This window comes from Culex pipiens, chromosome 2, assembly GCF_016801865.2.
Source record: "Culex pipiens pallens isolate TS chromosome 2, TS_CPP_V2, whole genome shotgun sequence".
Classification (NCBI taxonomy): domain Eukaryota; kingdom Metazoa; phylum Arthropoda; class Insecta; order Diptera; family Culicidae; genus Culex; species Culex pipiens.
In genome coordinates, this window is record NC_068938.1 from 194,595,831 (window position 1) to 194,622,705 (window position 26,875).

Genomic DNA, 26,875 nt, shown 5'->3' on the forward strand with positions numbered 1-26,875 from the left:
TGCACCGTTTTCAAGTTAAATCCATTTTTAGGTGACTTTTTAGGAAATAGTAGCAGTTATTCATTTTTCTAAATTAGTACACATGTTTGCCCACTTTTGAAAAAAATATTTTTGAAACGCTGAGAAAATTCTCTATATTTTGCATTTTTGAACTTTGTTGATACGACCCTTAGTTGCTGAGATATTGCCATGCAAAGGTTTAAAAACAGGAAAATTGAAGTTTTCTAAGTCCCACCCAAACAACACACCATTTTCCAATGTCGATATCTCAGCAACTAATGAAATTTTCCGATCTTTTCGAAAAAAATATTTTCAAGATTTTTAAACCAAGACTAACATTTCAAAAGAGCGTATTATTGAATGTTTGTTTGATTGCAAATTTGATTTTACATCGAAAAATGAAGTTGAAAAATTTGTGCGACCAATTTTTCGATTTTTTGAAAAAATCAGTATTGATTCAAAAATTCATAACTCGCTCAAAGGTTTTTTGCACAACCTAGAAATTTCTGAAAAGTTGGCATTTGATGTCCTCTAAAACATATCAAAAAAATAAAAAAAAATTAAAATAGTATTTTTATGCAAATCAAGTTTTAGTGACAAAAAGTTAAATAAAAAATCACCAACAACCAAAGTTTAAACGATATCTCGAGATGGGATAGACCAAATTGGCTGAAATTTGGGGTTAAGACTCTCAAGACATATTCCGTGTGCATGACAAACCCCGATTTTAAAATGTTGTTTTTTGTTTAATACAAAAATCAAAAACTGACGAATTTTTATATGAAAAACACAAAAATATTTTTATCTTTTTTAAAATAAACTTTTTTGAAATCGGCCTTCGTCATGCACACGGGACCAGTTTAATGAGTTTTCACCAAAATTTTGAGCCGATTTGGTCTTGAAACTGCTAACTTCAAATAGTTATATCTCGGCAAATAAACAACCAAATGAGTTCAAATTTATTTTATTGATAGATAAAAATGTATATTGTAATGCCCTGAAAACAGATTAAAAAAAAAAGTTCAAGCGTGTGCAAAAACCAACTTCTAAAATTTTTGCCGATTTACATGTATGTAACCCCTTAAATGGGTGATGAGTACAATGACCATTTGTACGACCGCAAAGATTTCAATCAAGATTTGAAATTTAATTTTCTTGACAAAGTGAATCCTACTAGACAGCTCGATCTAAGGTCAGAAAGTTCTTTTTTTTCAAAAATCTCAGTCTTATCAACTGAAAACTGTTAGAAATGATTTTTTATCTATATCGTCAGACAATTAGTTTGAAAACTAATGATTGTCAAAAAAAATAATGGCAGTTTCTTGAATTTCCAAAAAAGTTTCCCTATGACTTATTCTGATTCCATTGTGCAGTCTGAAATTATTTTTAATGTTAAACTCAACACCAAATCAGTGACAAATATTATGAAAAATATTTGACTTTTTGTTCTATTTTCACTTATTTCACGGATTCCGAGAATATGTATTTCTTGTTTTTTTTTTATTTGGCTCATACTTTTTAGGGGCCTTTCCGATGATCGAAGAAGTACATTTGCGACACATGGCTTTTTTCACAAAAAAAAACGAATTTCCCAAAATTCTCATTTTGATTTTTTGATTTTTTTTAATATGTTTCAGGGAACAAAATACGCAACTTTTGAGCCATAAAAAAGTGTGGACGAAAATTTGCCGCCAAATTATAATTTTTCGAAAAAATCACTCATTCACTCGAAAAAAAAAATGCCTTCAGTTTTTAATGAAAAGTCAAGTTTGCAATCGAAAAGTACTTCACAGATGGTTTGCACCGTTTTCAAGACATAGTCGATTTCAACTGAAAAATTCCAGTTTATCGATTTTTTTTAATTGGACATTCCATGATTATCCATTCCTCTGTTTGGTTGCTAAAATACAGCAAATAAAAGAAAAAGAAACAAGAAAATTGATGTTTTTTAAGTCTCGTCCAAACAACACACCATTTTCCAATGTCGGTATCTCAGCAACTAATGAAATTTTCCGATCTTTTCGAAAAAATATTTTCAAAATTTTTAAACCAAGACTAACATTTCAAAAGAGCGTATTATTGAATGTTTGTTTGATTGCAAATTTGATTTTACATCAAAAAATGAAGTTGAAAAATTTGTGCGACCAATTTTTCGATTTTTTGAAAAAATCAGTATTGATTCAAAAATTCATAACTCGCTCAAAGGTTTTTTGCACAACCTAGAAATTTCTGAAAAGTTGGCATTTGATGTCCTCTAAAACATATCAAAAAATAAAAAAAATTAAAATAATGTTTTTTTGCAAATCAAGTTTTAGTGACAAAAAGTTAAATAAAAAATCACCAACAACCAAAGTTTAAACGATATCTCGAGATGGGATAGACCAAATTGGCTGAAATTTGGAGTCCCGATTTTAAAATTTTGTTTTTTTTAATACAAAAATCAAAAACTGACGAATTTTTATATGAAAAACACAAAAATATTTTTAACTTTTTTCAAATAAACTGTTTAGAAATCGGCCTTCGTCATGCACACGGGACCAGTTTAATGAGTTTTCACCAACATTTTGAGCCGATTTGGTCTTGAAACTGCTAACTTCAAATAGCTATATCTCGGCAAATAAACAACCAAATGAGTTCAAATTTATTTTATTGATAGATGAAAATGTATATTGTAATGCCCTGAAACAGATTAAAAAAAAGTTCAAGCGTGTGCAAAAACCAACCTCTGAAATTTTTGCCGATTTACATGTATGTAACCCCTTAAATGGGTGATGAGTACAATGACCATTTGTACGACCGCAAAGATTTCAATCAAGATTTGAAATTCAATTTTCTTGACAGAATGCGTCCTACTTGACAGCTCGATCTAAGGTCGGGACCATCCATAAACCACGTGGACACTTTAGGGGGGGGGGGGGGGGGTTGGCGATTGTCCACGCTCCATACAAAAAAGATTTGTTTTGTATGGACAATTGTCCACGAAGGGGGGGGGGTTCGAGATTCCCAAAAAAGTGTCCACGTGGTTTATGGATGGTCCCGTCAGAAAATTCTCTTTTTTTTCAAAAATCTCAGTCTTATCAACTGGAAACTGTTAGAAATGATTTTTTGTCTATATCGTCTGACTATTAGTTTGAAAACTAATGATTGCAAAAAAATGATGGCAGTTTCTTGAATTTCCAAAAAAGTTTCCCTATGACTTATTCTGATTCCATTGTGCAGTCTGAAATTATTTTTAATGTTAAACTCAACACCAAATCAGTGACAAATATTATGAAAAATATTTGACTTTTTGTTCTATTTTCACTTATTTCACGGATTCCGAGAATATGTATTTCTTGTTTTTTTTTTTTTATTTGGCTCATACTTTTTAGGGGCCTTTCCGATGATCGAAGAAGTACATTTGCGACACATGGCTTTTTTCACAAAAAAAAACGAATTTCCCAAAATTCTCATTTTGATTTTTGGATTTTTTTAAATATGTTTCAGGGAACAAAACCACGCAACTTTTGAGCCATAAAAAAAGTGTGGACGAAAATTTGCCGCCAAATTATAATTTTTCGAAAAAAAAATGTTCTTGGAAAAATAGAAATTTCACTCGAAAAAAAAATTGGCTTCAGTGTTTAATGAAAAGTCAAGTTTGCAATCGAAAAGTAGGGGAAACATACCCTTTCTAATCAAACACCTATCTTCGTCATATGGAGCGTTTGATGTTCGATTAAATCTCCAAAAATGCTATTTGGGCTATAAACTTTTCAGCAACAGCACCGCCTCGAGTAAGCACGCAATTTTATGCCATTTACTGGCCAAAAAGATCAAATTTAATGCACTTTTGATCATAATTTCTTTTTTGCGAGACCATTTCTCATCATTTTGGTGGCACACACATCCACACGCAAGATCAGAGGTTAACTGCTTAACGAAAGTTGCCATCAATATCTTTTCACTTGCGCTAACGATTTCAAAGCGCTTAAGATATAAAATTGCTTCCAACTACCGGCAACATGTTCTTTTGAACATTAGTTAGTCAGTCACTTGAAAAATAATCCCGAAACATGTAAATAATTAGCAAGCGCCATCAAAAAAACAAACGCGCTAAGTCTTTTGACGTTTCAATTTTGACTACCCATTCCAATCGAAGGCTGAAGAAAACCGAGCGAGGAGCGATGGCAAATAAAGAACAAAGGGTGGCCACCAACACCACCAACATGCTGGTGCAGCGCCTGTTGGAGTGAGCAAGTGCTGCCAGGAAACTTTCGCTATAAATGCTACTTTTCGTGAGTGTTCGCTTAAAATTTCATCAATTTTGGCAGTACTAAGCAGACCCAAAAGAGCGCTGGAAGAAAAAAAGAACTTTGCTGAAAATAGAATAATAGGCGTGGCCCATTGGGCTCGACTCGACTGATTAGAATGCATTTTTGAAATATTATTTTTAAATGGTTGTAAAAGGAATAGCATAACTTATAATAAAAGTTAAAATAAACAGAAATGTTCACAGAAAGTTGCTCTACTCGTTGGTGTACTTGGTTTTACTGAATTTCAAGGAACAATCCAGATTATCCAGCATCATTCAAACACGACCGCTTATTAAGCTTAAAATGGGCATATTTCCCCTACTTCACAGATTGTTTGCACCGTTTTCAAAACATATTAAATTCAACTGAAAAATTCCAGTTTATCGATTTTTTTTTAATTGGACATTCAAATAAAAGAAAAAGAAACAAGAAAATTGATGTTTTTTTAAGTCTCGTCCAAACAGCTTTTTATTTTTTAGTACCAACATCTCATAAACTAGGGGTGCTATATTGAATGTTAAAAAATAATTATTTGTGAATTTTCTAAAAATTTCATAAGAGCGTAATATTAAATATTTGGTCTTGTTTCCAAAATTTTTAAAATATTTTTTTCGAAAGGATCAGAAAATTTCTTAATTTTTTTTTATCCAAAAGAAAATTTGTAAATTGTCTATCTAGAAACCCCACCATAGATTTTGCTAAATTTTGGTACGACATTTAGATTCGACATATACAATTTTGATATTATTTTCAAAATCTTAATTACATAATTCCACTCCATCACTATTACTCCAACCAGATATGGTTCAGCATGAGCATGAGCATGAGCATGAGCATGAGCATGGTTGACTGCCAATGAGCTGCTACTCCGTTATTGACGGATCAGCTGAAGTTACACAATGAACCAACAGATGATTAGTGGGAGCTAATCATCCTCACTGTATAACCCCTGAAGATCTCTGCTTCAAGTCAATACCGGCGCCCCCCCAAGGAGATGCAGTTCAACAAAGGTAGGAATGTTAGTCCGATAGTTGAAGTTGCAGACTCATCAGACACAGAGTTTGTCGCTCTATACCTGTTGACACCGCATGAGACCGTTGAATCCACAGCATCTCCTTCAAGCATCACGGGAAGTGGGGGAATTGTGTTAGTAGGGGAAGGAAAGGGAAGGTCAGGATTCATCTTGGTAGATGATATGACCAGAAAGTGAAACATAATCGTTGCCTTCCGAGCTACGACGCTATAAGAAGGACTTTTCACATCTTACCGCCGGCGTGCCATCCGAGCAACGATGCTATGGGAAGGACTTTCAAAATTAAATGTTATTGTATTTATCGATTTATTCGGCGACGTGCAATTTTAAATAGATCAGGGAAACATAATCGTTGCCTTCTGAGCTACGACGCTATGAGAAGGACTTATTAATTCCTCAATCGCGATTTTTCACATCTACCGCCGTCGTGCCATCCGAGCAACGATGCTATGGGAAGGACTTTCAAAATTAAATGTTATTGTATTTATCGATTTATTCGGCGACGTGCAATTTTAAATAGATCAGGGAAACATAATCGTTGCCTTCCGAGCTACGACGCTATGAGAAGGACTTATCAATTCCTCAATCGCGATTTTTCACTTCTACCGCCGGCGTGCCATCCGAGCAACGATGCTATGGGAAGGACTTTCAAAATTAAATGTTATTGTATTTATCGATTTATTCGGCGACGTGCAATTTTAAATAGATCAGAGAAACATAATCGTTGCCTTCCGAGCTACGACGCTATGAGAAGGACTTATCAATTACTCAATCGCGATTTTTCACTTCTACCGCCGTCGTGCCATCCGAGCAACGATGCTATGGGAAGGGCTTCCAAAACTAAATGAAAGTGAATATACACACGACGACGTGAATCCCTTTTTCAATGAAATCCAGAAATCTCCACCACTTTCTCGCGGATTCTCGCGCGCGACGTCATACACCGATCCCCCCGACGAACACCACACGACTGATGGCCCAACTTCCAAGGCCTCGACGCGAACTTCTTTTCAATGATTCCAGAATCTTCCACCACTTTCTCGCGGATTCTCGCGCGCGACGTCACACACCGATCCCCCCGACGAACACCACACGACTGATGGCCCAACTTCCAAGGCCTCGATGCGAACTTCTTTTCAATGATTCCAGAATCTTCCACCACTTTCTCGCGGATTCTCGCGCGCGACGTCACACACCGATCCCCCCGACGAACACCACACGACTCTACTCCAACCAGATATGGTTCAATCTGATAAGTATTACCACAGAGATGATACCCGCTGATAAAGCTATTACACAGAACAGTCTTTTCCCCCTTCTTTTGCTCGTCGCCCAATCCGGATACACCAACCGGAACCGGCGGTGCTACCGGAAACCGGATATGAGCCAATCCAAGATTGTGCAATCGTTTGTGTAGAGCAATATTGAGTGATTTTTTTTGCGCCCATCAGATGGTCAGTTTAGAAGGAGAATTATTCAAGAAGGAACAATGTGTAAAAATGTTTAACCGATTTTAACAAAATCTTGCAACTCCCATTAATCACCAATGATTTACCCTTCTGACACAAAAATTGGGGCGTGAAACGAAGTATCGGTTTCACATGACCTCAGCGTTTGACCTCCGGCGATTTGCAAGACAAATTTCGGGGCCGTTCCGATATCTTACAGAAACACAATCTTTACATGCCAATAAATTGTGTCGAATAAACTCTCCTTCGAAAAACGGACCCCAATTCATAAACTGTTGGTTTTGTCCGAGGGACAATTCAAAAGAAGGGAACCATTCAACTGTCCATCATTTTTGCACCCTCGGAAAAAGTTTGAAACCAAGAAAATATATCAGTAGCCTATAATCGTTTCACAATTATACTCAAACACGAAAATAAATTTTCAACTCAAAAAGGGACAAACCCGGAGGAAAAACACACAAAACAGCAATATATTAATAATGGGCTTTTCGTCTTTCTTGTCCAGGGGACCCCGACGATGCATGAAAAGAGGTCCCTTCTTCTTGTTTTTTTTTTTGGGTAGAATCGCTCAAACCACACCTTTTTGTGCCCACCTTTGGCACGTTTTTGGCCCAAACATTGGCATTGCCGCGGCTACTGATTGATTACTACTGGATCGGAACCGCCAACCAGAGGGACTGTTGCTTCTGTTTTATTTATTTTTAATTTAGGGGATTTTGGAAAAAAAATACTTTTAAAATTTAATTTTACATTTTATTTAGTTTTAGAAAATCCAAACAAAAACATATAATTGAAAATTTTGTTTTGAAATTCTTCAAACCGAATTTCAACCCAACTTCCCCTAAAGTTTCACCAAAAAAAATTACAAACAAAACAAGCGACAGAAAAAAAAAATCAAATTAAGCTAATCCTCTGGCTTCTGGTATTGATCACATCCGTTGAAGCAAGCGAAAATAAAGCTGAGAGATATTTGTTTTTCCTCTCAACCAGAGGCGAATATTTGCTGCAGGAGGGCGGACTCGAACGCGCAGATGAAACCGAAACCGAAAACAAACGATTTGGAAAGGATTTGGCCGCAGCTAATTTGCATATATTTTGAGGACGTGAGTTTGAACGTGCTGACGGGACTGCTAACAATGTGTTAAGTAAATATTAATTTAGTTGTCGGATTTTCGAGGGGTATTTGGCGCGAAAAAAAGGAGGTGATTTAATCGTATTTTATGAGACTTTGATGATGAGAAGACAAAAATAGCTTAATATTGTGTCGCATAAATAACTTAGAAAAGCTTCGGATAATCGAAAAATTAAGAAAACATATCAAATCACTTTTTAGTCCAAATGATGCCAATTGTAAAAATTTCAGTTTGGAAACCTGTCACATAACTGCAAATGCTCGAAAACATCATAGGGTATTTTAACCATTAGTAGACCCCCTAGTAGAGCAAAAGCACATTTTTCCCAAATTTTCAATATTTTAAGCACTTTTTCACAACCCTTTGTACAAAACAATGAAATTTGAAGTCTTTTGAACAATTTTGACTATTTGTTTTTTTGCCTATTTTTCTAAAGTGGGCCCGAGTCCTTAATCCAATTGTGGACCTCGGTCCACTATAGGCAAATTGTTATTTTTATACCATTATTTGATTAATTACATAAATGGTTAACCGAAACCAAACAATAGATTTTTTTTTAAAAAAATGTTTTGTTATTGATTTATTATTATAAAATATCATTTCAAACTGCAATTATGATGCTTTAGTTAAATACAATAACTATAGTTTTGATTAATTATAAATTCTTACGGTTTAAGCATTTTTGGTACTTTTAACATGAAAACAGATATTTTTATACTCATAATTTAAAAAAAATGCCTTTAGGTTGATATCAACAAGCATTTATTGTATGTTTAAGAGAAACTTTTCCTTAAATACACAGTTTTCTTAATTTTTAAAGGTAAAATTAACAGGGGTCCACTTTTGGAAAAGTTTGGATTTTCGTTGTCCTATATTGGACCCCCCTAATTTTTGCTCAAAAATGAGCAGTTCTTCGCTTTATTTTGGTAAAGTTCCTTAAACTAACATTATTTCTACTTGCTGAAGTTAAATAATAAGTCAAAAAAAAATATTGGATAGTTAATTCAATCATAAAATATAAGTGCAATTTTGTTGTGAAAATGCTAGTGGCCATGGCTGGTTTCAAATGTCGAACTCAAAACACTTATTTTGGTGAAAAGGACAATTCAATGTCAGTAAACATTGTTCAAATTGTGATTTTATTGAATTTTTCATCAAAAACTTTTCAGAGGGTCCACTATAGGAAAGGGGTCCACTAATGGATAACGTACCCTATTGTGTGAAGAAAATAAAAATAAGGAATTTGGGAATTTATCTTTTAGTGAAAACAATCATTTAAATAATAACTTCTCACAAAGTTCAAATGATATGCAAAAATATATATTTTTGATTTTTTTTTTGTATTTTTTTGTAATTGTTGTAATTGTTGTATTTGTTTTAATTTTTGTAATTTTTGTAATTTTTGAAATTTTTGTAATTTTTGTAATTTTTGTAATTTTTGTAATTTTTGAAATTTTTGTAATTTTTGTAATTTTTGTAATTTTTGTAATTTTTGTAATTTTTGTAATTTTTGTAATTTTTGTATTTTTTGTAATTTTTGTAATTTTTGTAATTTTTGTAATTTTTGTAATTTTTCGTAATTTTTGTAATTTTTGTAATTTTTGTAATTTTTGTAATTTTTGTAATTTTTGTAATTTTTGTAATTTTTGTAATTTTTGTAATTTTTTGTAATTTTTGTAATTTTTGTATATTTTGTAATTTTTGTATTTTTTGTATTTTTTGTAATTTTTGTAATTTTTGAAATTTTTGTAATTTTTGTAATTTTTGTAATTTTTGTAATTTTTGTAATTTTTGTAATTTTTGTAATTTTTGTAATTTTTGTAATTTTTGTAATTTTTGAAATTTTTGTAATTTTTGTAATTTTTGTAATTTTTGTAATTTTTGTAATTTTTGTAATTTTTGTATTTTTTGTAATTTTTGTAATTTTTGTAATTTTTGTAATTTTTGTAATTTTTCGTAATTTTTGTAATTTTTCGTAATTTTTGTAATTTTTGTAATTTTTGTAATTTTTGTAATTTTTGTAATTTTTGTAATTTTTGTAATTTTTGTAATTTTTGTAATTTTTGTCATTTTTTGTATTTTTTGTAATTTTTGTAATTTTTGTAATTTTTGTAATTTTTGTAATTTTTGTCATTTTTTGTCATTTTTGTAATTTTTGTAATTTTTGTCATTTTTGTCATTTTTGTCATTTTTGTCATTTTTGTCATTTTTGTCATTTTTGTCATTTTTGTCATTTTTGTCATTTTTGTCGTTTTTTTGTAATTTTTGTCTTTTTTGTCTTTCTTCTATTTGATGTACAAGACACTAAACGCTAACTTCGGCAATCAAGTTTCGGCTCTCTGTATTAAAATTAAGAATAGTGGTCTAACGAAGAGGGGGAAACCCCATCAAGAGTGAAGTTTTATGGAGCAAAAAGTGAGCAATTTGCATTTCCTAGATCGAAAATCATTCCCAAAACGACAATCGATTTCATTGGATTAGAGGTCGTTTTTGGGGGATCAGACTCCATTTGGAGATTGTTATCGATTCTCTCTTATTTTTATTGGGCCGAAAATGGCTTCAGTGTGTTTTAGTGTGAGTAAAAAACCAATTTGTTAATTTGGTAATTTGGAATCATTCAAACATGTATTCTCTTTTGTGACGCGAACTTTTTTTCTAGTTAAAAAAGCAAAGAAACACAACCGGCAACCGTAACAAACACTGTTCGCCCTAATCCTTACCATTGATCCTGTTAAATTATTGGTTTCCTCCATAATCCAGTCACAAAGGTTGCGTGTAGGTGAGAAGACAGAAAAAAAGAGTCCCGGTAACGCTCCCACAAATTTGAATAGTTTGTTGCCGGTCAAACAAAAAAAAAACATAACAAGAAAGAAACAGATAAGGAGGTTACGAAAAAAAGCAAGAAACACGGGCACTAATCTTAAGGTGTAATAATCTGGGGAGGTAATCTTGGCTAAAGGTCTGCCCCCGGGCCATTGGCGGTTACGGGAGCTTAAAATTCAATTAAACATGAATGAGGTGCGGTAAACAGTGGAAGGATCAAAACCGGGGAAAATCGGTGTGGGAAGTAAGGATATTTTTTTTCTGTATTTTTGAGGTTAAATGCAACTTAATGCATGAAATATGCTTGGAGCCTTAAAAAGTGTCAAAAAAATAAAAATAATTCAAGAATTAAATAGGAATGGAAACTCAATAAAACTTATGCTCATGTTATTTTTTGTTTAATATGTTAATATTTTCAAATTAACTATTGTAAATAAAAATTTGATTTGTTTTTCTTTGTCAAATCCAGTCAAACATTTTTTTTATAATATGAATGTCATGCCCATATGTCAGGGTGGCCATTCAAATCCCATTTTCAAATTCTCGACTTTTTCCCGAATTTTCCATAAACTTAAAAAAATTCTTGTCTAAATAATGATTTGGAACAAAAAACTCTTTATAAAAAAATTAATATCAACCATCGAAAAACATATAAACAATTTAAAAAAAAAACTAACTATTTACAATTTTAGTAAACAAAACTCATCAACAAACTTCTAAAAAATACTTTAAAAATGAAAGCACTCATTATTGTGATTCAGAGTAGAAACATAAACAAATAATATTCTTTGAAAAAAAAATAATTTTTAAAACTGGCAAACGTATAGTTTTTGGAATGAAGTTGGAAATGGCAAAAAGTTAATAACAATTATATTAATAATATAACATTTTATTCTTAATTTTACTTAAAATCAAAGAGCGCTGTAAACAAGATTTCAAAGAATTTAGAAAATATCTAGGAAACCGCTTAAAAAAATTAAGTTCCCTTCTAAATTTTGTAAGTTTTGATATAGATTTTAATCAATGCTGATGTATTCAGTTGTTAGTACCCGGGCAGACGGTAATAACATAATTCATGCCATTTCCAGGGTTGTTACGAAAAAGCCGAGAAAAAATCCGCGCCAAATCCGCGCCGACCCCAAAACCCCATCCGCGCGAAATCCGCGCCATATAAAAAAACCGCGACAAACATAGAAGAGAGTAAAATAATGAATAAAATTTTAAACGAAAAAAGAATAATACAGAAGGCATTTGGATCAGTACCGTTGATCAGTTGTGGATTCATATCCCACCTGTACCAAATGGAACCTTTTTTGCCATTTATGAAACAATATTAGCATTTTTTTTGCAACACTTTAAATATCGTTGCTTTAAAAACAGATTCAGAAAAAAAATTAAATTCGAGGATTTAAAAAAAAATAAAACCATAAAATAAATCACCAAATTATAAAATCTAGGGATTTTGTACTTGATAATTCTCGCCAAAACTTTACTCTGGAAAATCGAAACATGAAATTTCTATTATTTTCTTCTCTAAATTTCTCTAATCTAAAATATGACTCCGAAAATGATCCGAACTAAGAAAATGGCAACATAATTATAATAATAACTTAAAAATTTAATAATTAAAAAATTTAATTATTTAATAATTTAATGATTTAATAATATAATAATTTAATAATTTAATAATTTAATAATTTAATAATTTAATAATTTAATAATTTAATAATTTAATAATTTAATAATTTAATAATTTAATAATTTAATAATTTAATAATTTAATAATTTAATAATTTAATAATTTAATAATTTAATAATTTAATAATTTAATAATTTAATAATTTAATAATTTAATAATTTAATAATTTAATAATTTAATAATTTAATAATTTAATAATTTAATAATTTAATAATTTAATAATTTAATAATTTAATAATTTAATAATTTAATAATTTAATAATTTAATAATTTAATAATTTAATAATTTAATAATTTAATAATTTAATAATTTAATAATTTAATAATTTAATAATTTAATAATTTAATAATTTAATAATTTAATAATTTAATAATTTAATAATTTAATAATTTAATAATTTAATAATTTAATAATTTAATAATTTAATAATTTAATAATTTAATAATTTAATAATTTAAAAATTTAATAATTTAATAATTTAATAATTTAATAATTTAATAATTTAATAATTTAATAATTTAATAATTTAATAATTTAATAATTTAATAATTTAATAATTTAATAATTTAATAATTTAATAATTTAATAATATAATAATTTAATAATTTAATAATTTAACAATTTAATAATTTAATAATTTAATAATTTAATAATTTAATAATTTAATAATTTAATAATTTAATAATTTAATAATTTAATAATTTAATAATTTAATAATTTAATAATTTAATAATTTAATAATTTAATAATTTAATAATTTAATAATTTAATAATTTAATAATTTAATAATTTAATAATTTAATAATTTAATAATTTAATAATTAAATAATTTAATAATTTAATAATTTAATAATTTAATAATTTAATAATTTAATAATTTAATAATTTAATAATTTAATAATTTAATAATTTAATAATTTAATAATTTAATAATTTAATAATTTAATAATTTAATAATTTAATAATTTAATAATTTAATAATTTAATAATTTAATAATTTAATAATTTAATAATTTAATAATTTAATAATTTAATAATTTAATAATTTAATAATTTAATAATTTAATAATTTAATAATTTAATAATTTGATAACTTAAGAACTTTCTTTAAAAAAATAAAATTAACAAAAAAATCAATTGTAATATTTTCGTAATTTTTCAATTTAATAATTCGTACTTTTTTACGTTTTTTGAGTCTGTATGTTTTGACAATTTCAAATTATGAATTCTATCTTTTTTATTATTTGAATATGTAAATTCTGAAATTTCAAATTGTTGAATTCCAGATTTCTTTTTTTTAATTTTAACATTACATTTCGCTTTTAGACGGAGATTTCAGCAGATTTCTAAGTGGATTTCGTCATGTTGTGATAATTGGGAGTAGAATCAATTCTACCTGAATCACAGTGGCAACAAAAATTTTATTTTTTTCAATAAACCAAAAATTTAAAAATTTAAATTTTTATATTGAAAAAAACATAGAAAATCTACAAAGTTTCATAGCTTCAAATTTTTAAAATTCTGTAATTTTTTCAAATTTTGTTATTTTGATTTTAATAAAATTGGTATTTATTTGAATTGTTAAGCAGATGTTTTAAAAATAATGAGTTGTAATGTTATGTTAAATTTATATAACAAATCTCAATACATTGAAAAAAATCACTCCTTGAGGATTATTTCAAAGTTTCGTATTAAGTAAAAAACAATCAATAATTTTTAGAAGAAAATTTTCTTCATTAACAACTTCTTAGAAATTGATGTTTTCGCACTCAACGAAAAAGATTGAATTTATTTAATTCCTAATAATATTTTCCTTTGTAATTTGAAAGAAATTCTATCGTTCTCAATTATTTTGTTTATCAAAATTGCTAGCCGCACGAAATCCGCGCCTGAGCAAAATTAGCCAGCAAATCCGCGCCAGATCCGCGCGATACGCGCCATCCGCGCCATCCGCGCGATCCGCGCCGTCCGTAACAACCCTGCATTTCAATAACAAATACTGTTGGGTAATTCTCTACCAACTCACACGAAATCGGGAAAAGTTGCCCCGACCCCTCTTCGATTTGCGTGAAACTTTGTCCTAAGGGGTAACTTTTGTCCCTGAACACGAATCCGAGGTCCGTTTTTTGATATCTCGTGACGGAAGGGCGGTACGACCCCTTCCATTTTTGAACATGCGAAAAAAGAGGTGTTTTTCAATAATTTGCAGCCTGAAACGGTGATGAAATAGAAATTTGGTGTCAAAGAGACTTTTATGTAAAATTAGACGCCCGATTTGATGGCGTACTCAGAATTCCGAAAAAACGTATTTTTCATCGAAAAAAAAACTAAAAAAGTTTTAAAAATTCTCCCATTTTCCGTTACTTGACTGTAAAAAATTTTGGAACATGTCATTTTATGGGAAATTTAATGTACTTTTCGAATCTACATTGACCCAGAAGGGTCATTTTTTCATTTAGAACAAAATTTTTCATTTTAAAATTTCATGTTTTAACTTTGCAGGGTTATTTTTTAGAGTGTAACAATGTTCTACAAAGTTGTAGAACAGACAACAACAAAAATTTTGATATATAGACATAAGGGGTTTGCTTATAAACATCACGAGTTATCGCGATTTTACGAAAAAAAGTTTTGAAAAAGTTGGTCGTCGTAGATCATAGCCGTTCATGGTCACCCGCGACAGACACGGACGACGAAACAAAGAGAAACGCAAAAAGTAACTTTTTCAAAACTTTTTTTTCGTAAAATCACGATAACTCGTGATGTTTATAAGCAAACCCTTTATGTCTATATATCAAAACTTTTGTAATTGTCTGCTCTACAACTTTGTAGAACATTGTTACACTCTAAAAAATAACCCTGCAAAGTTAGAAAAAACACGAAATTTTAAAATGAAAAATTTTGTTCTAAATGAAAAAATGACCCTTCTGGGTCAATGTAGATTCGAAAAGTACATTAAATTTTCCATAAAATGACATGTTCCAAAATTTTTTACAGTCGAGTAACGGAAAATGGGAGAATTTTTGAAACTTTCTTAGTGTTTTTTTCGATGAAAAATACGTTTTTTCGGAATTCTGAGTACGCCATCAAATCGGGCGTCTAATTCTACATAAAAGTCCCTTTGACACCAAATTTCTATCTCATCACCGTTTCAGGCTGCAAATTATTGAAAAATACCTCTTTTTTCGCATGTTCAAAAATGGAAGGGGTCGTACCGCCCCTCCGTCACGAGATATCAAAAAACGGACCTCGGATTCGTGATCAGGGACAAAAGTTACCCCTTAGGACAAAGTTTCACGCAAATCGAAGAGGGGTCGGGGCAACTTTTCCCGATTTCGTGTGAGTTGGTAGAGAATTACCCTGCTTATTTTTTTTTTTTTCAATGGAAAATTCAGTTTGATAAGGATCCATGTTTTACAATTTACTTTATGCGAAATGATCGAAGAGACATATTTGCAATAACTTAAATCGAAATTTCTTTTATTAACTTTTTTGATTTTTCATTTTTTTTGTTCATATTTACAAAACGTTAACTTTTTTTCAATATTTTCATTCAGAACGAACAACGATTGGATTTTATACGATATTTAAGTTTTCCCAAAACTAAAAATCTAGCTTAATCTATAGTAATTTACCCATACTCACAAAAAAAGTTCAAGATCAACATTTGGAAAAAAAAAATATTTGAAATGAATTAATGAATATTTTCCACCAAAAAAACTATTGCCAATCTCTAGTTGGAATCTTTTTTCAATTATTCAATCAATATTAAAACAGAATCATAACTTTACGCTGGCCAAAATTAGGTTCTGTTATTTATTAGATATCTTTTAGTTTTTTATTAACTTTATTGCCGTTTTTAGTTAAATTTGTTTTTTTTTATAAATAGATTTTGCTTGCTAAACAAAAATTAGTAAAAATATGATGATTATTTAAAAAAAATGTTATGAAAATGCATTCAATATTTATTAGAATTTTTAATGACTTTTTTTAAATTTAAATTGTGAAAGGAACCTATTACTGAAGAAAAATTGAGTGAATTTAATTTGAAAATTGTACAAAATATGACAAAATTATTCAAGCGATAGAATACAATTTTCAAACAAGTATGCTCGGAATTCCCGACTTTTCCCGACTTTTTGACTAAAAATCACAAATTCCAGACTTTTTCTCGATTTTTTGCGGATTTTGGCGAATTCCCGACTTTTTTCCGACTTTCCCGATTTTCCGACTTGTGTGGCCACCCTGGCCGTATGTAAATGGTTAGGAACATTTTCCCAGCATTTTTATCATTTCAATTATATGTATTTTAAATTACAATTTTTACTATTCATTTTATTAAATTTACATTTTTTCCATAATAAAAAATAAGAAGCTTTTTTAAGCAATTGGATTTTATAATCATGAAATTTTGCGAACTTGCAATTTATTCCGAAATTAATTTTTTTTATTGATTTTTTCATAGTTCGGTATTTAACAAATTTAAAAAAAAATCGCGTTTCGTAATTGAAGAACGCTTCCCATAAGATTACATAATTTCTTTGGAACATTCGCACATTGCTTCCGAACTACTCATTGTTGGTACAATCTAAAATTAATCAGTGCTTACCACGAATGAGCTAACAGAAGCAATAACCTGCTCAGTGAGAACTTATTAACTTATAAAATAATGTATGTTTAGTTCAGTTGCATTCAATACAGAAATTGGTGAACGTTGCACCATGAGGTCGATTTTTATCATTTGGTTAGTCATTCATTAGTAGCTGTTTTAACTTAATTTATTTCTAAATTTCTTTCAAATTTCAGCTTAAATTGGGTTGTTTTGATTTCCACTAGCAAAAGTGATAAAATTGCAACCAATAATTACACCTCAGAAAGAACCAAAAGAAGTGCAGCATACGATCAACTCCAAGACAAACAATTGAACGATGTTGTGGTGCATTTGAACTCAGTTACTATTCCCGAAATAACTCGTGTGGCGAATAACTACCTTCAACTGGAACGAGCTATGAACTTAAAATTTGATCAGCAAATTAAGATCCTTCAACAATTGGAAAAATTTCAAATCAAAATCAAAAGTGATTTGGAAGTTAGGGTTCACGACTTGCAGAATAAGAATGGAATTTTGGAAAAATCTTTGCGTGCAACTAAAGATGAAATTCACAACATTTTGATGGCAAACAAAAAAATTCTAACTGAAAATGAGAAGCTTAGAAGTGAAATGAAAAGCAAGACTGAAGCTTCACAGCTTGAAAACGATAAATTGATAAATAAAATTAGGGTTTTAGAAAGAAGTAATGCAAATATGACAGACAAATTAGACCAAATAATGATGAAGAGTGAAAAACAAGAAGGAGTTACTGATAAAACTATTAAAAGCATTGATTTACAAATTAGAACATTGAACCAAACTTTTCTAATATCAACGCAGCAAAACAATCAAAAATGGAAAACGCAAATGAAAATTGACGAAGGGTATAGGAGCAATCTAAGATTAATTAAAAGTGAAAATCAAGAATTAAACAGCAAGTTTTTGTCAATCGACACATGGGTGAAATCCGCATCTCAAGAAATTCTAAACCTTGAAAATTTAATCTTTCGACATGATGCACAAATTCAACAGCTGAACCAGTCCTTTGAAAGCTCGAGAAACAACGTGGAAACTAAAATTCAAAACTTAAAATCGACGCAGGATAACGCTTTTACGAACGCTCAACAGTTGCAAAGTGAAATCTACCAATTGCGCATCACGAGTGACGGCGAGGCTAGGAAACTTTGTAACCAGCTAGATATGGTGAACAGCAAAAGTAACTCACTGCAGAACAGTATGAATCAAATGTTAGAAGTTTCCCAGTGCACGACTCAAACGCTTACACAGCTAGTTGGTGCTATTGGAAGTCTATGAACATTAAAATTACAACCTGTAAACCAAACTTTTTTTTATTACAGCCAAAATCGTTAAATAAATTATGTAAACTATAATTACTCTCAATATTTTTTTTTTAATTTTCACTGGCTACAAACAATCTTAATCCAAATGCAACCAAATAGGATCAATCATTTACGCTCATCAATGCAAGTAACGCGTCAAGTGCGCCAACTGCGAGGGAAAATGTTCCACGAATTTCTGCTCTTCGAAGCCGCTATGTTGAGTTTTTATTTGCGTTTTTTTCTGATTTCAATCCTTTATGTTCAATTTTGAAAAATATATTTTATTTACTAATGTTTCTAAAACAACCCCGACTAAACTTTTTTGACATCGAAAAATACAGAAATGAAAATCAGAAGAAAATAAATGTGCAAACCAGCCCTTGTGGAGTCGGAGCCGAATTCGATGAATTATAACTTGGGACTCCAGCAACCAAATTCCACCAAACTTCGGGGCAATGCACAAAATGGTCAACCAAACAAAACGTGTTTGTTATTGTTTGCATCGCGTGCTCGGGTTTTTGTTTATACAAGGTCAAACATTAAAACGCGTTTTTATCGGAACGTCAAAAAAACGACGTACGACATGATAACACGGCGACGTCGAGTTGCTGAAATAACGACATTAGAAATTGGAGGGTTGTTTGGGTGAGACTTAAAAAACTTCAATTGGGTACTAAAACCCTATGTAAATTTTTATGACCAACGGTAACTTTTAAACTTTTTTTCATTTTAACGCAAAAAAAATATTGACAAGATAACATTTTTTCGATGGATCAACTATGGTCCCCTTTGAACGAACTGGCAAGCAGGACCTTTTCTGTCAAGAAGGGCCATGAAGTAAATTTTACAAAATGGAATTAAAAATCAATTTTAAACCCTTTTGCGGTCTTTTAAAGGGTCATTGTACTCATAAAAATAAGCTCTATCCTGCCGTTTTACGGCGATATGATGTATACGCCATTTTGGACATTTTCAATTTTATTGTACAGTCTGATAAATAATCTTAAAAGCTACCTCCTGACGAAAGAATTTTTCAAATAACTGCTCTGGGGCCCATTTTATTAAGCAAACAAACAATGATGTATACGCCAATTTTACTCACCATGATGTATGTATACATTGAGAATTGATAGAAGTCAAATTCAATACTGTTTGAATGTTGAAATGGTGGACCAAATCAAGAGTGGGCAATATTTTATTACATTATTTCGACTTAATTATTAAGGGGACGTCCATTAGGCGTCATCCATAAAGTACGTCACGTTCTGAGGGAAGAGGGGGGTTTTGAGCAAGCGTGACATTGCGTGTTAAAAGCATAGGGAAATCGTGACAAAGGGGGGTGGAGTAAATTTCGGCTGACGTATTAAATGTGACGTACTTAATGGATGACACCTTATCCACATCCACGTAGACACTTTTTTGAAAATTCTAGACCCACCCACCTCCCTTGAGGACAATTGTACATGCAAAAAATATGTTTATGTAGCGTAGATAATCACTAAGGGAGCGTTCTTTTATTACGTAACACATAAAAAACGGATTTTTAGACCCCTTCCCCAAAATTTCCATACAAATTTAAAAAAAATGTATGGAGCGTAACACGGCCTCCAACACCCCCACCCCCCTCCAGCTGAGTTACGTAATAAAAGAACGCTCCCTAATACCCCTCCCCCCGCCACCCCCCCCCCCTATAGTATCCACGTGGACAATTCATTAAGGGATCCGCTCAGCTGCTGGCACAAAAAATATAGCCAGCTTTGATCGAGCAATGTATACATACATCACTGGGAAGGAAAAGTAGTGATTTTTTATTGCTATTTTTACGGCCAAATGATGTTTGTGGTTTAAAATCGTGGGGAATAGGAAAAAACCAGAAATTTTGTAGGGGCCACATTTTTATTGTACTTTTTAACAGTTTCTACAGAGCAGACCTTAAATTAGTCATTTAAAATTGAAAATATGAACAAAAACAGAAAATCGTGTCTACAGCAAAATCACCTCAATGGCGTTACAACATATCGCCGTAAAACGGCAGTATCGCTGTAATCAATAATATCAGCAATCTAAGCTTCATTTTAGGACCTAATTTTCCTATTTCTGTTTTCTTTAAACCGCAACCAGAGGTTTAATCTTCAATGTCTTTTAGACAATTTTATAGCAAATTTGCTGAACTTAAAACAATGTATTTTCAGGAATGGGAATTAGGACACTATTTAAAAAAACTAAAAACCGCAATTTTTCGGACAAAATTCTACACTCAAACCCCGGTGGTTTGACACCAACTGTTGTCAAACGAACGGGGTCACTTTTTAGTTTGACACCCCTTTTACACGGAGTTCACATACACTACCAAACGTTTGTTTTGATAGTGTGCGTGAGCGTCGTGTAAAAAGTGACAGTTAGTCACTTTTTAGTTTGACTTTGACCAACCAACGGGGTACAAACTAAAAAAGTGTCAAACGAAAAAGTGACCAACCACCGGGGGTTGAGTGTACTTTGAATGAATACATGACTAAAAAATTGTTAAGTACTTTTCGATTGCAAATTCGGTTTTACGTTAAAAAAATAAGGTTAAAAAGATGTAAGTACAAGATTTATTTTTTTTAAACAAAAATCAATGTATATAAAAAAAATATAAACCGTCGGCAAAATTTTGGCCAATACTTCTTTCGAATATTTACGTATTTATTATACAGATTTTCAAATATTTACGCACCTTTTTTGTATGAACAGCTGCCAAAATTGTATGGAGTTTTGTATGAGTGAACCAATGACGCAAAATGGATTCTTTGGTAATAGGGCCCCCACAAAGTTTGAGCTAAATAAAAAAAATACAAAAAATAAAAAATGATCGAAATCGGCGATTTCGAAGGGAATTGCTCTGAAGGATTCTTCGGTAGTTTTAGCGAATGATTAAAATGAATCATTTTACGAAACAAACTTTAATAACCGCTCCGCAGTTGGCATAAATCATCCCAAGAAAAACTCACTCCGCCTCGAAGAACTCCTGCACGCGGGCCACGATGCCCTTGAGCGCCGTCACCGTCGGACTGCCCGCATGTTCCGCCAGGAAATCCTTCCCCTCATCGCAGCACTTGGCCAGCCGCGGATCCAGCGGCAGCTTGCCCAAGTACCGCACCTCCATGTCGGCACACATCCGCTCGGCGCCGCCCGTTTTCGCCGGAAAGATGTCCGACTCCGTGGCGCACTTGGGACACACAAACACGGACATGTTCTCGACGACGCCGACCACCGGGATGGCCATCTTCTTGCAGAAGGTGATTTCCTTGCGCACGTCCAGCAGGGCCACTTCCTGCGGGGTCGTCACCAGGACCGCTCCCCAGCGTCCGTCGGTTTCTTTGAGGAATGTTGCCGCCGACAGGTGCTCGTCGGAGGTCCCCGGCGGAGTGTCCAGCACCAGGTAGTCCAGCTGGCCCCAGTCAACCTCAGTCAAAAACTGACGAATCATTCCGTTCTTTTTCGGCCCACGCCAGATGATTGCGTCGTCCGGACTGCCCAGCAAAAACCCGATCGACATCAGGCTCAGATTGTCCTCGATGTACACGGGCGACCAGCCGGATCCGGACTGGTGCACCTGCTCGCCGAGCACGCCCAAAACCCGCGGCTGCGACGGTCCACAAATGTCAATGTCCAGCACGCCAAAGTTCCGGTCCGGATTGTGCTGGGCCATGGCACGGCTCAGCAGTGCCGTAACGGTACTCTTCCCCACGCCACCCTTCCCCGACAGCACCAGCACCTTGTTCCGGACCTCCCGAAGCTTCTCCTTGACCAGTGCAATCGACGGATCGGGGCCCTTTGGTCCGGTGGCGCAAATCTGCTGATTCGGACAGCCGGCACAGGCGGATGCTTTTCCGGCCGATTCGCTGGCCGTTCCCGGGCAGTGTTCCGGGGCGTCTGCTGGTTTAGCGGCGGCGGTCACTTCCGCGGAACTCATCGTGACGGGGCGGAAATGCGGGAAGTTAACACTGAATCACTGATTTCGCGATAAGATGCAACGCGCGGATGTAAACAGACGAACTTCGAACGGGATTTCGTGTAAACACAAAACAACTGGAGAGAGAACTGTCAAAGCGGGTATAGTATTTTTCAGCTTGTGAATGAAGCCATTCATGCTCGTGGAAAATTCTTATTGGAATATATGTTTGTTTTAAAATAGGGGGCATTGGTCAGTTATCCACATGAACTCAGTGATTCAACCAAAACAACGAAACGATAAATGCCTGAAACTATAGAGCCGAAAATCAAAAAAAAAAAAATCAATATTTTTCCATTTTCTCACTTTTAACATCAAATTTGAATATTCTGCGACGCCATTTTAGTCAAATTTGAATATGTACAATAGTAATATTTCTGTTAATCCTTTAACCATTCCATAAATTGAGTAAGGGCTCGAACCTCACCTGCTTAAGAAAAAGGTGAAGTTTCAAAACAATGGTCAGTGAAGGAAATATACTATGTAAAGAATCAATAGTAAATTAAAGTTAGTAATTTATGAAGTAGATAAACAAACAAGCTTAGATTGTATTGAGGGCAATTTACAGGGAAGATGAGAAATTATTCAAATAGATAAATAAATAAAAGGCACATGATAAACAAAATTGACATCGCTGCCAAATTAAGGGAAAACAGACAGTTTGTTACAGCAGCATCAATTGGTAAAATAAAGTGGAAAAGTGTTGAGAAATAAGAGAATCAAATGAGTAAAATCGAAATCAAATCGAGGATAGTAAACAGAAGCCGCGTTAGAAAATCAGTGAAACAAAATAAACAGAAGATAGGTGGTGTCGGTGATAGCTGAGAATGAAGAGAAGAGAAACCCCGTTGTGCGATGTTTAATTGATGTTTAATTGACTCAACATACTGCGAATCAAAACAATACCGTCTACAATCACAAATTACTTCCCTTTCCCACATTGACGCGCCCCTTTCTTTTAGCCGTCTCTACTCTGACCCTCGCTGGTCAAAGGTTTACGAGTCGTTTCCACAGGCCACCAGCTAGGTTACACCTTGTCATCATGATGACTAAACCAAGCCAACGTGGAGGTAAGAAAATAGGACACTTGCAAGGAACCAGAGCCATGCTGTTTTGTCCAAACAGCACTACGGATGTAGTTGGGCTCCTTCCGGGATGTTCCTCGCCTGGGTGTCAACCGACGAGTATCATCAGTATCATGCACCCTTGGCCTGCATTCTTTTTAAATGTTTTTTGAAAACAAAGTGTATAAAAATTTAAAAGATCAAGATTTTTTTAATTTTTACTAAATTTTTTATTTTTTTTAAGACAAAGAAAATTCAGTTATTAATTTTTTTAAGTTTCTAATTTAATTATTTTTTATATTATCTTTTTTTTATTTTGTAAATAATGCATTTTACATTTTTTGAATTTTGAAAAAGGTTTAAAATGAAAAAAAAAATAAAATTTACATAATTTAAATTTAAAGAAAATTTCATTTTAAATTTCAGAATTTTGGGACAAAAAAAAACTTTTAAATATGAGAGTCAAAGAATTTTTCGATTTATTTGTTCTGATTCCCGTTTCCGTCGAGTGGACTGTATTTTCCGCGGCCTTTTTCCCGATTTTTCTTTCGGAGCACGGATCGAGTAAAAAACCGCGCGTCTGACTTTTTCGGTTACACACTGAACTCTGTTTTTTTATTTCATTTGACGTAAGGTACACGGAAAATTTAAATATGAGATAAAAACAAATAAAAGTTTTCGCACAGAAGGTGCGCATCAATTCAAACTCGTCCAACATCCTCCCCACGTTGAAATGGAGGCATTTCAAACCTTCCTTGCTCCAGTAGTTCCATTCCGCACCTCTGCCGCATGCTTCAAAGCACCACCGACCACCCATCCCAACTCAGTTTCCCTGAGGGAGGGCAGGTTCTCCGCCAGCGTGATTCTACCTGACTTTATCAGGTTCCAAAACAATTCTGCTCCCAGCAGCATATCGATTTGGCCTGCCGAATTGAACCCCGGGTCGGCCAGCTTGATGTTCGGCGGTATGTTCCAGCTTGTGATGTCGATCGATTCCGGCGGCAGTTCATCAATTATACTCGGAGTGACTAACAGCTCCAGCTCGGTCGAGAAATCGCCAACGCGAGACCTAACCATCGCTCGAACCAGGCTGCTGATCCTCGTCTTGCTGTCATGCAAACCACTGACCTGGTAGTCGGCGTGCATCTTCTTGATCGCCAGTTTGTCGGCAAACCGTTCCGTAACGAAGTGGTTCTGCGATCCCGAGTCTATGAGCGCCCGACACAAGTGCGGGCCACCGCTTCCACCGTCGACAAGTACCACGGCGGTCGAAAGAAGGGTCTGTTTCCTGGCAGGTCGAGCGCGATGTTCGTCGTTTGCCTTCGGCGAAGCTGGCGCCATTGACATCGAAGCGTCCATCTGCTTCTTCACTCCATCAGTGTGCAGCATGGTGTGATGCCGCTTGCCACAGATCATGCAGGTGTTCGTCGAAGTACAGACTGCCACGCGATGTCCCTTCTTCAAACAGTTGAAGCACAACCCACATTTCCTCAAGTGGCTGTACTTCTCGTTCACGGATTTTGTCTTGAACTGGTCGCACCCTTTCAAGTCATGTTGCCGGTTACACGTGGAACACTTCTTCGCGCCAGCTATCAGCAGTGCTACCGATCTGTGCGGCTTGGCAGTGTTCGCCGACACACTTGTCAACTCCAACTGCTCCAGAACTCTGCAACTCTTCTTCAGGAACTCCATAGTTGCCTCGTACGTTGGTAGTTCGCCCGCTGTCTGTTCAGATTCCCACGCCTTTCGTGTTTCTCTGTCCATCCGAGCCGCAAGCAGGTTTACCAGCATCTGCTCGCTCAACCCGTTGACAGGAAGCTGCAGATGTTTCAACGCTCCGATGTGCTTGACGCACGTGTCAATCAGCTTCCGGAATTCATCGGCCTTATCATGAGTGATCTTTGGCAGACTGAACAAAGCTTGGATATGCTTGTCAATTATCACTCGCTTGTCCTCATAGGTCTCCACCAAGAGAGCCCATGCTGCCTCGTAATCGTTGTTGTTGATGATGTCTTGGTCGATCACGCCTTCCGCCCTGCCGACCAACGAGTTCCGTAGATGGTACAGCTTCATTGATGGAGCCTCACCCTGGTACCGGTCCATCACGCTCCTGAACATGCACTTGAACGAGAACCAGTTCTCGTAAGTGCCGTCGAACTTCGGCAAGGGCACACTGAGCGGCGGCAGGTACTGCGGCACAACTGCACACGCGGGGGCGGCCGGGACGAGCGCGACGCTCGGCTTCGATAGTCGTTCGATCAACTCGTTTAGCTGAATCGTCAAAATGTTGTGCAGCGTCTCGAATTTTAAGTAGCACACCCGGTGCTGCTTCTCCTGCTCCGGAGTGAGTGCCAATCCGTAGATCTGGTTCTGGAACGCATTGAACTCACCGTAGCAGGCCTCGACCGTCTTCAACTGCAACTTCAGGAAGTGCAGGTTCTTCAAGTTCTGGTTCGGTTGCTCGGTGCTCGACTTGATGGCTACTTTCACTCGGTCCAGCTTTTCCGCCACCGCGTCCCGCTGCCGTATCAGCACCTTCAGCTGCTCTTCCATCTTTCGAGCTTCCTCCTTCCGCCGCTGTTCCTCAAGCTGCTCGCTGATCGGCGTCACCGGAATCACTTTCACTTCTGTCGAGTCTTTCACTTCGCTCTTCTGAGCGTCACTTTTCGCGGGGTTTATCTTCTTTGGCGTCTTCTTCCTACCACCTTTGGGCGTTCTCAACATCATCCATCATGCCCGTCGCTAGATGGGGCTACGCCTCGACGCTCCTTAAACACACTCACACGCGGGCACGTCGGCCGCGCGATCGAATCGGATTTCTCCGTCGCTTCCGGACGCTTTGTCCAGTCTTTCGGAACCTTTTTCCGATCTTCCGGGGCACTTCCCCGGTCTTCCACCAGCACTGGCTGTCGGATCGCGCACTTTTCACGGCGTGGGTGCTACGCCCTCGACGTCACACACACGCGCATACACGGACACGTCGACCGTGATCGCAATCGGCTTTTCCGTCGAAAATCCGTCAAATTCACTTCCGGAACACTACTCCAGCATCCGGCTCGTGTAGGACCACAATGATTCCCGTTTCCGTCGAGTGGACTGTATTTTCCGCGGCCTTTTTCCCGATTTTTCTTCCGGAGCACGGATCGAGTAAAAAACCGCGCGTCTGACTTTTTCGGTTACACACTGAACTCTGTTTTTTTTTATTTCATTTGACGTAAGGTACACGGAAAATTTAAATATGAGATAAAAACAAATAAAAGTTTTCGCACAGAAGGTGCGCATCAATTCAAACTCGTCCAACATGTTCTATAACAATTTTTTATATTTTACGATTTTTGAATTTTTATTTTAGGCATAAACAAAACTAACGAATTATAATAATAAAGATTTTGAGATTTTTTTTATTTCAAATGTACATTTTTTCTCAGTTTTTAAA

The 26,875-nt window shown here is 34.2% G+C and overlaps 2 protein-coding genes across 2 annotated transcripts; both read right to left on the minus strand.

The window, feature by feature from the left end:
• Window positions 1-21,304: 21,304 nt before the first annotated feature.
• LOC120424721 (cytosolic Fe-S cluster assembly factor NUBP1 homolog) lies at window positions 21,305-22,455 on the minus strand. The gene has a single exon (XM_039588904.2). It carries the CDS (start codon window positions 22,334-22,336, stop codon window positions 21,368-21,370), a length of 969 nt encoding a protein of 322 aa, XP_039444838.1. The 5' UTR covers window positions 22,337-22,455; the 3' UTR covers window positions 21,305-21,367.
• A 1,728-nt stretch (window positions 22,456-24,183) lies between these two features.
• LOC120424728 (uncharacterized) lies at window positions 24,184-26,163 on the minus strand. The gene has a single exon (XM_039588920.1). The coding sequence runs from the start codon at window positions 26,161-26,163 to the stop codon at window positions 24,184-24,186; it is 1,980 nt and encodes a 659-aa protein (XP_039444854.1).
• Window positions 26,164-26,875: the final 712 nt, after the last annotated feature.